General features: G+C 43.1%; 1 protein-coding gene across 2 annotated transcripts in view; it reads left to right on the top strand.

The window, feature by feature from the left end:
• Positions 1-13,824, top strand: part of sh2b1 (SH2B adaptor protein 1) — an 82,278-nt gene that overhangs the window by 54,646 nt on the left and 13,808 nt on the right. For both annotated transcript variants that reach the window (XM_062453519.1, XM_062453521.1), the window contains exons 4-8: positions 7,727-7,818; positions 7,971-8,047; positions 8,209-8,355; positions 8,545-8,756; positions 12,745-12,919. In XM_062453519.1, the coding sequence (XP_062309503.1) occupies positions 7,727-7,818; positions 7,971-8,047; positions 8,209-8,355; positions 8,545-8,756; positions 12,745-12,919 (703 nt within the window). The remainder of the gene's footprint in view (positions 1-7,726; positions 7,819-7,970; positions 8,048-8,208; positions 8,356-8,544; positions 8,757-12,744; positions 12,920-13,824) is intronic.

A 13,824-nucleotide genomic window follows, 5' to 3' on the forward strand; every position in this document is an offset into this window, starting at 1 on the left:
GTAGACATAACAATGGATTCTACCACTAAATGAGTGACTTGGCTTTATTTCTGGACATACTATCCACAACCGAAGTGTGTTACACAATGCTGTAGATCGCCTATACTCGTGCATTGCTCTTGGTACCCAGAATGCCCTGCGGCAAGCTGAAAAGTTACTAAGTTAAGGGCATTAGCTTAGTTAAATAAGCATTGTTTGGAGTTCTATAGTTGTGTTCGTTCTGTTTTGAAATGTGTAATGCTATGGTCTTTAGATCATTTGAGTGTTCACCCTGATTGGGGATGTTGTCTAGTTAGATGGCAAGTAATCAGTCGTGAGCAGTTGTCCGCTCAACGTTAACCGGCGCAAAGGTAACGTTGTTTCCTTTCAAAGTGCTCTTATATTCCACAAAGTGCTATGCGGCTTATTTTCCGAAAAATAGGGTAATCAGATAGACGAGAGATCGGTTCCCAATTTAGCCTAACATTGTGTTTACATCTGTGTTAGCTAGTAGGTATAATAAATAATACCTGCACTGTGTACTAGCTTGTACACTGACATTCTAAAATTATACATCCAAAGGGTTTCTTATCACACAGATTTAATTTGGTCTTGTTTAGGCCAATTCCAAAACTTTTCTTTGCTATTAGTTAACATAATATATATGAAAATACATATTATACTGTAAATGTGTCATGTTGTTGGGCACCAAGTTATTTATATTTTTCAAGTCAATTTCTGCTTGATTTCTGCTACCTGTCAAGTCAAATTGCAGTGTTTTTTGGGGTGTGTAAATTCACTTTGTTTTGTAAATAAACTATGCACTGTGTTATTTCTGTAACACAGAAATGCTATTATAAGTCCCTGGTGCTTAAGCTTTTTTTCCAAAAAATATTTTGGATGTTCCAGCACTTATAGACCCAGATTATACTGTATATATTAATGAAAACAGTGACCCAAGACTCTGGACTATGGACCCCCTGAAGTAGCCTTGGCCACCCCTTGGCCACCCCATGTATAAAACTCTAGTTCCACCACTGGTTGACGCGGGTGGCCTGTTACATACCTGAGGAGTGAGGGTCACCGATTCACACCGGTTACATTAGCTTTCCAACAGAAAGCTGTGCAGAAAATTAAGTACATGTGTAATAAATACTGGGGTTTACATTAACTAATTAAATAACCGTTTTTTAAAGATTTCTTTGGTGCAGCGTTTATTCGAGGGCGGCGTTTATTACACAACGTTAATTTTTGGTGCAGCGTTTATACGATGGCGGCATTTATTCGAGGGCAGCGTTTATTCAAAGAAATACGTTATATTGGTTCTCTGTTAAATTGTCCTACTACAACAAACATCTAAACATTTAGTCCATAACTGAAGTCATTACATTCACAATGGTTGAGCCAGTTGTTATAATTGTAGGCCTAATTCACCATACAGCGCTTGTACATTTGCAATGTGCAGGCAGTTTTGACATCAGTAAAGACATACATTTATGTAACAAAATGCACTGATCTATACTGAAAGTATATCCACTTTATATCGTCGTTCTGTTAGCTAGCCAGCCCCTTTGAAATCAGCTGAATATTGGTTTTAAAAGCGAATTCGCTTTTAAGCGAATTCGCTTTTTCAGAGTGCCCGGTTCTTTCTCTGATCGTGGGAAACTAAACCCATTCTAATTTGTACAGACACACACACGCAAATATTCCTGTCATTATTAGATTGAAGTAGCTAACGTTAGCTAATCTAGCTAGCTAATCTAGCTAGCTAGCTAAAGTTGGCTAAGTAATGAGCTGGCATCGGGGCTCTTTACCGTATATTAATGTCACACCCGGTTGTTCCTTATTAGGTACTTTAATAAATGTTATAGAATTAACAAAATAGCTATTTCATGTCAATTTACTTAGTGACACCTTACCCGAAAACCAAATAATGACACCTCCTTCTAAACACCAAGAGCTCTGGGTTCTCTTGGTGGTTGGTGACAATTTGAAGAGAGCGCATCTCTCGAGTGCTGGTTGTGGTTGCAAGCGAGCAACTGGTGAGAGTGGGTGCCTCTCTTTCCTAGAGCGCTGGTTGCGGGTACAGGTTTATAATTTACATTTCCGAAACGTAGTTGTGAAGTTTCTAGCACAGACCCACTTTTAATGCAGCCCAACCTAGGCTAGATAGCCTAGCTCTGAATTGTCTGATTACTAGAGCTATACATACTCTGCCGTGGAAAGGCAAAAGACCGTAACTTCAATTTGGTTGATTTTTTTGTTGTTGTCATTTTTGGAACATGTAAGGTCTGCTTTATCATGTGGACAAATACCTTGAATTCATGTTGTTTTTTGGAGAAAATATGGGGTTGTGTTTACCATAACTTTCAAAAGCCAAGGCAACATCAGTTCAGTCAAGACAATCACGTATTAGATTTGAGCATTTATTGTTACATGACATGGACATGTAGATCTAACTTTGACGGAGTGGATGATATAAGGGAAGCACTCCCTGCCTCCTCGATGCAACACATCCATACTTGACATATGAGGCAGGGAGCAATAGAGATATAATCCCCCGGAGGGACCAAACAGACAGACAGCATGGGGGAGAAAGGGGATGGTGGAGGGCGGCAGCAGCACTGATCATACAACAACCGGGGTGAGTGTGTGCGTATCCGCGCGTCTTTGAAAGACGCCTTATCGGACGTGGCCCAATGGATATGCGCTGCTAACATGGGTGGGGTAGTGGGCGGAGGAAAGGAAGGTGGAGTACGACGCCTTACGTCCCCGATGATTGACGCGCGCTGCCCGATTGCCCTGCCTGAACTAGCTGCGCTTATTTCAGTCAAGACAATCACGTATTAGATTTGAGCATTTATTGTTACATGACATGGACATGTAGATTTAACTTTGGCGGAGTGGATGATCTAAGGGAAGCACTCCCTGCCTCCTCGATGCAACACATCCATACTTGACATATGAGGCAGGGAGCAATAGAGATATAATCCCCCAAACACACGCCACAACAAGCGTTTTCTGGATGCGGGGGTCATGCTAGCATTAGCGATGACTAAGACTATGTGTGTATATCCGTCGTGTTACATACCATCTGATGTGCGGTTTACCGAGCCGTCCCACACGCACATCCCGTCCAGACCCGGTGCTGGACCGGTACCCTTCTCATCCGACATCGGGCAGATAGCTACCTCTAGAGAGCTGCCCCTCTTTGCGCCCGTCGGCGAACCCATCAGGATGTACACAAAGGCAGCACGTACGCTGGAACACAAAGATATGTTTATCTAGTGAGAATGACTAGTGTCAGCATAGCACCTGCCGAGCACACAGTACGCGGAGTCGCTGCGCGAACCAGGATCTCGTCATGGCCTTGCCTTCGTTGGTGACGAACAAGCCCACGGGCTCGGATGGCGTTGCCCGTGGGCGACATAACAGATACCGGGACATGGAGGAGAGTGGACAAAAAACACAATTAGTTAGAGCAATCACGATTGGGGTACCTCTGCATGCAACATAAGTCTTAGAATGTTTTAGGACAACTGTAAACATGTTTCTTGCCACAGAAACATCAGACATGGTTAGGTCATGACATGGATCGAAAGTGGCAAATCTGTTGGTGAATTCCCCACACCGCAGAAACCCATAGAAGGCCGTGAAAAATACTGACTCAAGGAGAGTGTCGACGTAGGGCCCGAAGCACCCTTGTCTGAGATTGGACACCAGCGTGTGCAAGAGGGGTAAGGTGATTGGTAAGCGTTTATCTTTGGTCTCCGGACGCTGCTTCCTCAGGCCGTTCATCAGCAGGCGGATACTTGGGTTCCCGAGCAGGCTGCACGCTGAGGGCTCCGAACAACGTACATGAAATTGAATGCCTGACACCAGTGCTTTAATGGAGGAGGGATGCAGCTTCCGTGATTCGAAGCAATGAACTATGAAGGCACACAACACAGACATGTTCACAGGCATAGGACTCACACCGAATGCGGCGCAGAAACCAGAGAAATGAAGCCATGCCCTGTCGTAGGATTTTAATGTGGATGGGGCGATACCCTTCCTCATGTATTCATCAGCCGATACAACGTACATGTGCAGCGCACCCAGGCCTAGTCTAGTACCGTCAGGGGGAATGGCGGACAAGCCAACCCGTCTGGTAGCGCGTGAAGGCGCAGCATTCGGAACTCCTGAAAGTTGAAACAAGACAGAGCGTCAGCGCTTCTGTTCTCTAGGCCTGGAATGAATGTGGCTCGCAATATGAAATTACCAAGCACGCTTGTCCACGTTAGCTGTCTGACTAAGCGATTAATGAAAGGCACCGATGACCTCCCTTTGTTGATGATGTAAACGGTAGCTTCGTTGTCACAAAACACTGTTATTTTCTTCCCACACCATAAATGCCCCCACAATAGACAAGCAATCACAATTGGATATCATTTGTGTAGAGCCGTGGAGTAATTCTCCGGAGCTAGAGAGACTATCTCTGCGGGCCATGCTCCGGAGAACCACTCGTTGCCGTGAAACCCCCCAAACCCAACTGAGGGAGCCGCGTCGGTGTAGAAATCGAGAGCGGCGGACGACTCCACGGAATCGTGATAGAAAAAACTGATACCGTTCCAACGCTCGCATAGCACGCTCCAAAAACGCAAATCCGATCGGCAGCAGCACTGATCATACAACAACCGGGGTGAGTGTGTGCGTATCCGCGTGTCTTTTAAAGACGCCTTATCGGACGTGGCCCAATGGATATGCGCTGCTAACATGGGTGTGGTAGAGGGCGGAGGAAAGAAGGTGGAGTAAGATGCCGTACGTCCCCGATGACTGTCGCGCGCTGCCTGATTGCCTTGCCTGAACTAGCTGCACTTATTTACGGTTCTTTGCCTTTGTTATGCTGCACTCTAGAACTTTCAACTTGCTCAAACTTGACTTTTGATCCATATTTTGAAGTTACCTTACTCTGCATTTGCATTGTCTGCAAAATAATAAGGGGTCATGCCAAGGCAAAAGGCATTAACTTCCATTTCATCGCTCACTTGGATGCCAGGGTAGAATACTCACGAACGATTTATGTTAGGGATTTTAAGTGTTGAACACCAGCGAGCAGGCTAATGCTCAAAAACCATGCTGTGGATTTAACTTCTCAGAGGATGTTGTTTGCAGTGGATTTTTTTACAGGATACAAGAGAAGTTAGGCCATCTAATTAGTTATTTTTCTTGTGCTCAACAACGAAAACGGAGGTTTCAAATGAACAGAAAGTCACCAGATTCGTTGCTAGTCGCTAGATGAGATTTATTTTGTCACTAGGTAAGGTCAAACTAACGACAAAGGCAACACTGCGAGAGTGCAGCAAAACAGAATGGAATGTTGGATAACTTGACTTGAGTAGACTACATGAAAAGGATTTGTTGAGACCAAATCCATTGATTCTATGCAATCGGTCAGTAGAAATGGGGATGTTGATAATGTCGAGCTATATATTTATATACCAACTGCAGTCTAACCCCACAATGTGTGTGACATACTATAGGCCAGGGGTTTTTAAAGTGTGAGGCGCGCCTCCCCTGGGGGGCGCCAGAGAGTTTAAGGGGAGGCGCGCCAAAGCGTTTCAGGGGAGGAGGCAAATATATATTTTCAAAATGATTAAAAAATATATATATATATATATGCTTTCTGGAAACTAATTATTTGGTAGATGTATGGAATAGAATACACAAATATACATATTTTAATGTCTTTTAATCTCTCTCAGTCCTGACAGCTTGTAAAGTATACTTGACACGAAACATTTTTAGCTAGCAGTGACAGCAACTTTGCCGATATAAAATGTCTGAACCCAGCAGAAAGTGCAGAAAATATGATGAGGAATATTTAAAGTTGGGATTTTCTTGGATAGGGCCAGCCGATGTTCAAAAGTCACAATGTGTTGTCTAGGCCGGATTAACCATTAGGGCAACTGGGCACTTGCACAGGGGCACATGACATCTAAGGGGCCCTGGACAATGTCAACTAAAATGTTATATCACGTTATGAACGCAGTCCTAACTTTCCTTAATGTGAGTACTTTATTGCAACTCGTTCGATCAAAATATTATGTTAAATCAAGTCAAAAACAGTGTTTGTGTAGTCTAGTAGCCAGTGCCGCTGCTCCCATAACGCGCACTACGCGCTGTACGTATGGCACCCAAAAAATGCTCAAAAAAAGTTACGATGGTGCCCCCCCCAAAAAAAAAACATATCACACACTCAACTTCCCAAGCTCGCTGTGGGTGCCCTTCCGTATCTCAGTGGCCTGACGAACTTTGACAGTGGCCTAGGTCAACTTTTCTAAAATGGGCTTAAAAAGATAACAGGAGTCAGGGGAAGAAAAAAAGAAAGAAAGAGACTGCGAGATGGTGCCCGTGCATCACTTTCAGGTAAGCCCATGTTTAATCATTGTTAAATATGGGAAATGTGCTGCTAATTTAATGGTTAGCCTATGCATACACCTCAAACTAGCTGACGTTATTTCTAATGTTAGCACACTCAAATATGTTTTAACTTAGGTGCAAGCTAAATTTAAATTACTTTACATTCCATGATGCTTTTATATTCGATTTATCAAATCATTTTTAAATTAGTAATAAAGGTGGAGAGCTCCTTGGCTAAACCAGGCTAAGAAACGCAAGGTACTTGGGGCTGAAAAATTAAGAGACAAAAAGACATCACCTTCTCTAGACAAAACTTTACCAATTGAAAAACGGCTTGTAAAATGTTTATTTTACATAAAGCTCAAAAAACTCTTGCGCTCAAATAAAGGCCCCAAAAATGCTCCCCATTATTTTAGAAATCCGTAACTAGCATCACATCAAACACAGGGGGGGGGAGCCTTGTTGCCCAGGGCACAGAAAATGGTTAATCCGGCCCTGGTGGTCTGCAAAAAGGTTCTGGCTAATGATAGCATGAGACCCTGCAAATTCCGCAGGCATCTGCCTATGTTGATCCCGTTTGCTCGACAACAGAAGTGGAAACAACTAACGTTATCATTTCAAATGATGTCTCGTCAATTTGTTGAAAACAGTGTTGTGCAGACACAATAGGTTTATTTGTACGTTTTTATTTCAAGTCTCCACCTTCGATGTTTCAGTGAGTACTGTTGGCCATGTTGCGCTTTGCTCCGCAGCTTCACTCGTTGTAAACCAACCAATCAGCACGCAGCTCATCTATATATTCATGAGCATACCATAGAAAGAAGAAACCCTCTCGTTTTATTCTAGGGCTATTTCACAGGGTGCATTAGGGCGCATAGAACAGCACCCGGGACATTTTCAGCCCAACCAATGTTACATACCTTATTCGGAGACCTTAAGGAACAGTGTGAAATACCCCCAAAAAATCATTCTATGACCCGGTTAAAATGGGGGAGGCCCCGGTGACTTGATGTTCTCTCAAGGGAGGCTCACTGTCTTACACTTTGAAAACCCCTGCTATAGGCTATAAAAAAGTTACATTTTGCTGAATGATTGAAGGGCTAGACAACAAACGTTCTAATAAAATAATTACAGACTAACAACACAGAAATGAATGACAGATTGACAAAGGCAAGTACATTTTTCCACCTTGCCTTGGCTACATGCAAAAAGCGCCATCTAGTGATCTTTACGTGTCAGGAACAACGTCCCTGTCTGAAGACTCAGAGGTCATTTGACCCCCTGTCGACGAGTAGGGTAAACCGGCTTAGCGCTTCTAGTGTTGATCATGTTTTCCGTTTCTCAGTTGGAAGGGCCGGCGCAGTACGTAATTGAGACGCGAGATGCTGTTCAGATGAGGGCCTGGCTGAGTGACATCAGGAACGGCATCTGCCTGAGGTGAGCATGGAGACTAGACCCAGTCTGGAGATTAGAACCAAACCTGCTGACCAGACCCAGCCTCACTGCCCACGCTGTGACATCCGAAAGGACTAGATCCAAATCAGACAGACTAGGACCATCTTGCTAAAATCCCCTTCTCTTCTCTACAGTGAACAGGATGAAGGTGTATGGGGGGGACAGATGGACATCAGTGCAACGCCTGAGTTTGGGGACCGCCTCTCCCAAGGTGTGTATTGACACCAAAATCCCTGTAATGCTGTAGGATTGACTACTGCCCACCAAACACATCAAATCTCCCATGAAGGGCCTCGACTGACATTGACAGAAGTGATGACAGAATGTAATACTTTCATGTATTACCTCTCATCTGCTTGCGTCACGGTGCAGTGTGTTACGGAGGCGTTGGTGGCTCCTCCCCCTTGAAGGACCCTCTTCCACCAGAGTTACCGCCCCGAGCCCCTCTCGATGAATCAGAGAGCCGCGGTGGCGGGGCAAGTCTGGGTACACCTTTCGCAGAGACACCAGATGCCACAGGTGAGTACTACTGCTCGTTTTTTAGTGTGGAGGGGTGGGTTAGGGTTTGATTTTCTGTTTTCAAAAGAGGGCATGACATAAAGAACTTTGAGTTTGAGAGCCACTGACATAGCCATTGAGCTGGCCAAAGAGATAGGACGAGTTAACATGAAGAGCGGAGGTGTTAATCAGCAGCCTCCTCCTCCTCAGGCTCCTTCCTGTTCTCTGACGTGGCTGTGGCCGAGGCCGTGGAGCACCCTCTGAGTGAGTGCCAGTGGTTCCACGGTACACTGTCGCGCCTCAAGGCAGCGCAGCTGGTGCTGGCAGGGGGCACGGCTAGCCACGGCGTGTTCCTGGTGCGGCAGAGCGAGACGAGGCGCGGTGAATACGTGCTCACCTTCAACTTCCAGGGCAAAGCCAAGGTGGGTGCAATAGAGAGTGCATGCATGGAAGGCATTTTTTGTGGCGGAAAAACCTCCTCAGGTGTGTGTTGTCTTGACATCCAGCTTGCTATTGGAAAACTATGTAGCAGATGATCAATTCTTCATACGAGTGGCAATTTCAACTCAGTGAAACCAAACATATACTATCACACATATCGCAGACAATTTAAAGAGAGGTGGGAGTACTTCTTTACTGAGTGTAAAGAGAAGCCTGTGAGTCTTATTTGCCATGAGACGATCTCCGTTTTCAAAGAATAGGAACTAGAGAGAGGCATGAAACTACAGCAAAATATGTTCAAGCCAAATCTCAAAGTGATGGAGCTTTAAAGGCAAGTTTCATCATAGCAGATGAAAAAGGCCCAAAAAATTGTAGGCTAAAAGTTTGCAACATTGAATGCACTGACAAATGACAAGCATTTGCAAATATCTTGCTAGAAATACCATGGCCAGTTTTTTAGGGTAGAATGTGGCCAGATTGTATGTGAGAAGGTTGTATGGGACATGTGACAAAATAATCATATATATATACGCGTTCAAATTATTATGCAAATTGGATTTAAGTGTCATAAACATTTATTTATTTGTTTTTCAATTAAACTCATGGATAGTATTGTGTCTCATGGCTCTTTGGATCACTGAAATCAATCTCAGACACCTGTGATAATTAGTTTGCCAGGTGAGCCCAATTTAAAGAAAACTACTAAAGATAGACGTTCCACATTATTAAGCAGGCCACAGGTTTCAAGCAATATGGGAAATAAAAAGGATCCCTCTGATGCCGAAAAGTGTCAAATGCCTTGGACAAGATATGAAAACATTCAATTTAATTGAATTGAATGTTCAGTGTACATGCATGAACAGTGTACATTCAGTGTACATTCATGAACATTAACATGTAAATGCACCCAATTATAGCCAAAAGGCTAGTTTCCAAATTTTTGGTTAATTATCAACCATGTTTTGAGATTTCTTTTAAAGCAGTTGAATGAAGTTGATTCTCTAATGTTTTGTGGGAGATGGTTCCATTCCCGGGCTGACCTAACTGAGGAAACCGACTGTCCAAATACACTTTAATTTAAAGGAATTTCACAGTCTCCTCTTGCTGCCTCTCGAGTAGCACTGGTTGCTGTTGTTCTAAACTTGACTAGGCTGCATAGTGGTGGGGGGGCCAGGTTAAACCGGATTTTGAATTTTAAACAGCAGTTCTTAAATGTGATCAGGTTGTCCCAACTTAAAAGTCACAAACTAAAAAAGTAACAAAAACTTAAGGGTGATCATCCAGGGTTTTTCCTGGGTAAAAATGGGTCTTCGGTGCTCCAGAAAATAAGAAAATGTGTATATATATATTCTATATCCCCCCCCCCGGCCCCCACGTCCCCCACGTAACTAAACCTATATTTCGGAACAGGTTAATGTAATAGTCTAATAGCTAATGTAATATTGCACATATTTTCGTCCTATTTCCCCTAAAGCAATAAAGTTAGGCTACTTAAAGACACCTTACACTCATAAAGTATGTTCTAAATGGCATAAATGCTGCCAATTAATAATTGACGAAACAATGTATTGTAAATGGGGTCAGTAGCCTAGACTACCAATTAAGGTAGGCCATTCTGAAGCGTGTACACTGCCTGCTTCATTTGATCTTGATAGGCTAAACATTCTGTAGCAAATAATAACAATAAACCCACTTTTTATTAATTAAAACTACTTCAGCATAATAATGCACCTAAAATACAAACCTGAGCAAGGGCAGCAATCGCTAATGAATCAACAGACGTGCAATTTAGCTAGCAGGGGAAGAATACAAACCGAAAATCACCAGTTAACTTGATTTAAATTTGCAAGAACTATAGACTTATACAATAACAGGCTTAAATGAACTGACAACATAAGTTATCCGACTTACAGTTCTCAAGGACGCACACACGCAATCTCAACTGCGGTGTGAAGCGCGTGTCCGTGCAATTCTCCGACATGCACTCTAACAATCACTGCTGATAGACGGCCTAAAATTTTGTACAGCCTGATTTCTGATACCGTGGCGGCAGAAATTTAGCCATAGAGGAAACACTTGCACTATATATTATCATTCCAGGTTCCATTCGTTCCAGGTTCCATTCGTGCACGTCGGGCTGGCCCTCGCAGCGGAACGACAGTTTAGTGGCCACTCTGTCCATTCGCGCACCTCACAGTTGCGTATTGATCAGACAAGAAGACATGCTTATCAACTCGATTACTATTGATCAAAACAGAACGAGGGTTCAGCTGTAGCCTACTTGAAATATACTATTGAGAACATATTTGCTGACATGCATTGCACGCGTGATGAACACAGCTTTTTTGGGGGGACTTTTTTCAGACTTTTTTTTGCCTTTGGCGCTCGGGATTTGTCATTGGCGCTCGGGAAAACAGCTTTGGTGCGCGCCAAAATTTTCCCTATGCAGGAAAAACCCTGTCATCGTATTGTGAAGAGATTTGTGGCTGATTCACAGCACAGACGGGTACGTGCAGATAAAGGCATAAGGAGGAAGGTTTCTGCTAGACAAGTTCATTGGATTAAGAGAGCAGCGGCTAAAATGCCATTACAAAGCAGCAAACAGGTATTTGAAGTTGCTGGTGTCTCTGGAGTCCCGCGAACCTCAAGGTGTAGGATCCTCCAGAGACTTGCAGTTGCGCATAAACCTACTATTCGGCCACCCCAAACCAATGCTCAGAAGCAGAAACGGTTGCAGTGGGCCCAGAAATACATGAAGACTAATTTTCAAACAGTCTTGTTTACTGATGAGTGCCGTGCAACCCTGGATGGTCCAGATGGATGGAGTAGTGGATGGTTGGTGGATGGCCACCATGTCCCAACAAGGCTGCAATGTCAGCAAGGAGGTGGTGGAGTAATGTTTTGGGCCGGAATCATGGGGGGAGAGCTGGTAGGCCCCTTTAGGGTCCCTTAAGTTGTGAAAATGACCTTGGCAAAGTATATAGAGTTTCTGACTGACCACTTTCTTCCATGGTACAAAAAGAAGAACTGTGCCTTCCGTAGCAAAATCATCTTCATGCATGAAAATGCACCATGTCATGCTGCAAAGAATACCTCTGTGTCTTTGGCTGCTATGGGCATAAAAGGAGAGAAGGAGAAGGTTTGGCCACCATCCTCCCCTGACCTCAACCCTATTGAGAACCTTTGGAGCATCTTCAAGCAGAAGATCTATGAGGGTGGGAGGCGGTTTGCATCAAAACAGCAGCTCTGGGAAGCTATTCTGACATCCTGCAAAGAAATTCAAGCAGAAACTCTCCAAAAACTCACAAGTTGAATGGATGCAAGAATTGTGAAGGTGATATCAAAGAAGGAGTCCTATGTTAACATGTAACTTGCCCTGTTAAGATGTTTTTTGATTGAAATAGCTTTTGATTTCCCTAAATATGACCTCCTAATGCTGCAAATTCAACAAATGACCATTTTCAGTTCCTTACAACCTATACAATGTTTTTAAACTCTGTTGTGCATAATAACTTGGAACAGTCCATTTAGAGTGTTTTATTTTTGAAAAAAATACTGTTATCATTGGGAGGTTTGTTCAATAAAATTTGAATTATACCCTAATGGTTGATGACTTGAAAATTATACTCACTGTCATTTGCATCGACTATTTGGGAAAATCAGAGAAATATATCATTTGCATAATAATTTGGAATGCAGTGTATATAGGCCCTTGATGTGATTCTCATTTCCCAGTGTGGCCCTTGGTAAACTAGAGTTTGACATCCCTGCCTTAAATCCTTTTGCAAAGTATCACTAAACAGCAAACTGGAATCAAATGTAAGCATATATTGAATCGAAATTTGATTAAAAATCAAGATCATGAATCGATTTTCAATCAAATTGTGACCCCAAGAATTGAATCGTGAGGTACCAAAAGATTCCCACCCCTATTAACAATCATTTGACCGTTCCTCTGCTTCTTTACAGCACCTGCGACTGTCCCTGAATGAGGACGGCCAGTGCCGTGTGCAGCACCTGTGGTTCCAGTCCATTTTTGACATGCTGGAGCACTTCCGCGTACACCCCATCCCCCTGGAGTCTGGGGGTGCCTCCGACGTCACTCTCATCAGCTTTGTGGGTGCCACCGCTGTCAGGCAACCAGGTAGCCCCCCCGCACTAGATTCCATATTCTTCATATTCATTCTTGTTTCATGAAGACAGGATGAAAGCGGAGTCACACAATGGCTGAAGGACAGCACAGAAATGAGAGAGAAGAACCCCTAGATTTAAAAGGCACCTAATGTTTTAACACAAATAACAGTCAGCTTACCTACAACATATAGTAAGTCGCGTGTTTAAATATACAGTTCTGTGCAGAAGTCTTAGGCACCCAAGATTGTTTACATGAATATTGTCAATTTTTTTTATCTACAGTATTTGCAGCAGTATGAGAGTGCAATTTAGCAAATATTTTTGTTTAGTTGTTTAGTTAATTTCATTGTTTCCCAAAACATTTTTGCTTAACTTTTTATCAGTGCCTAAGACTTTTGCACAGTTCTGAAAATCATACAGAAAGTGTTTTGTGTGTTCTTATATATATATATATATATATTTATGTCAGGGTGCTCATCCCTTCTGAAAATCAGGTGTGTGTTGTAGCGTGTCATTGTGTGCTTTAGCACATGGATACTTTCATTATGCTAATTGCATTGAAGTAAATGGAAGTCAGATTTGGTGCCGTGGTTTCTCTTCTGTGGCCATCCAACAAACAAAGTATGCATGCCTGTATCCACCCGACCCCCCTCCCCCACCCCAAGAAGAAAATTACATTAAGCCTTCTGTCCAACCCCTGACTGGCCTGTCCCTGTACTGAGTCTTTAGGTTTGTCCCATAGACTGTATATATCAGTGGTGGCTGTTGACTTAAAAAATTGGGCAGAACACAAGGGAAACTGACCCACTGCGTCATATTATTTTACACCAGTTGGCTACTTATCTCTACTTTCTTATATTCAAGTTATGTTACGGTATTATGTTCAAATGTAGCAATAATCCAACTAGCAACCTA

The sequence above is a fragment of the Osmerus eperlanus genome, chromosome 2, assembly GCF_963692335.1.
Source record: "Osmerus eperlanus chromosome 2, fOsmEpe2.1, whole genome shotgun sequence".
NCBI classification, from domain to species: Eukaryota; Metazoa; Chordata; class Actinopteri; order Osmeriformes; family Osmeridae; genus Osmerus; species Osmerus eperlanus.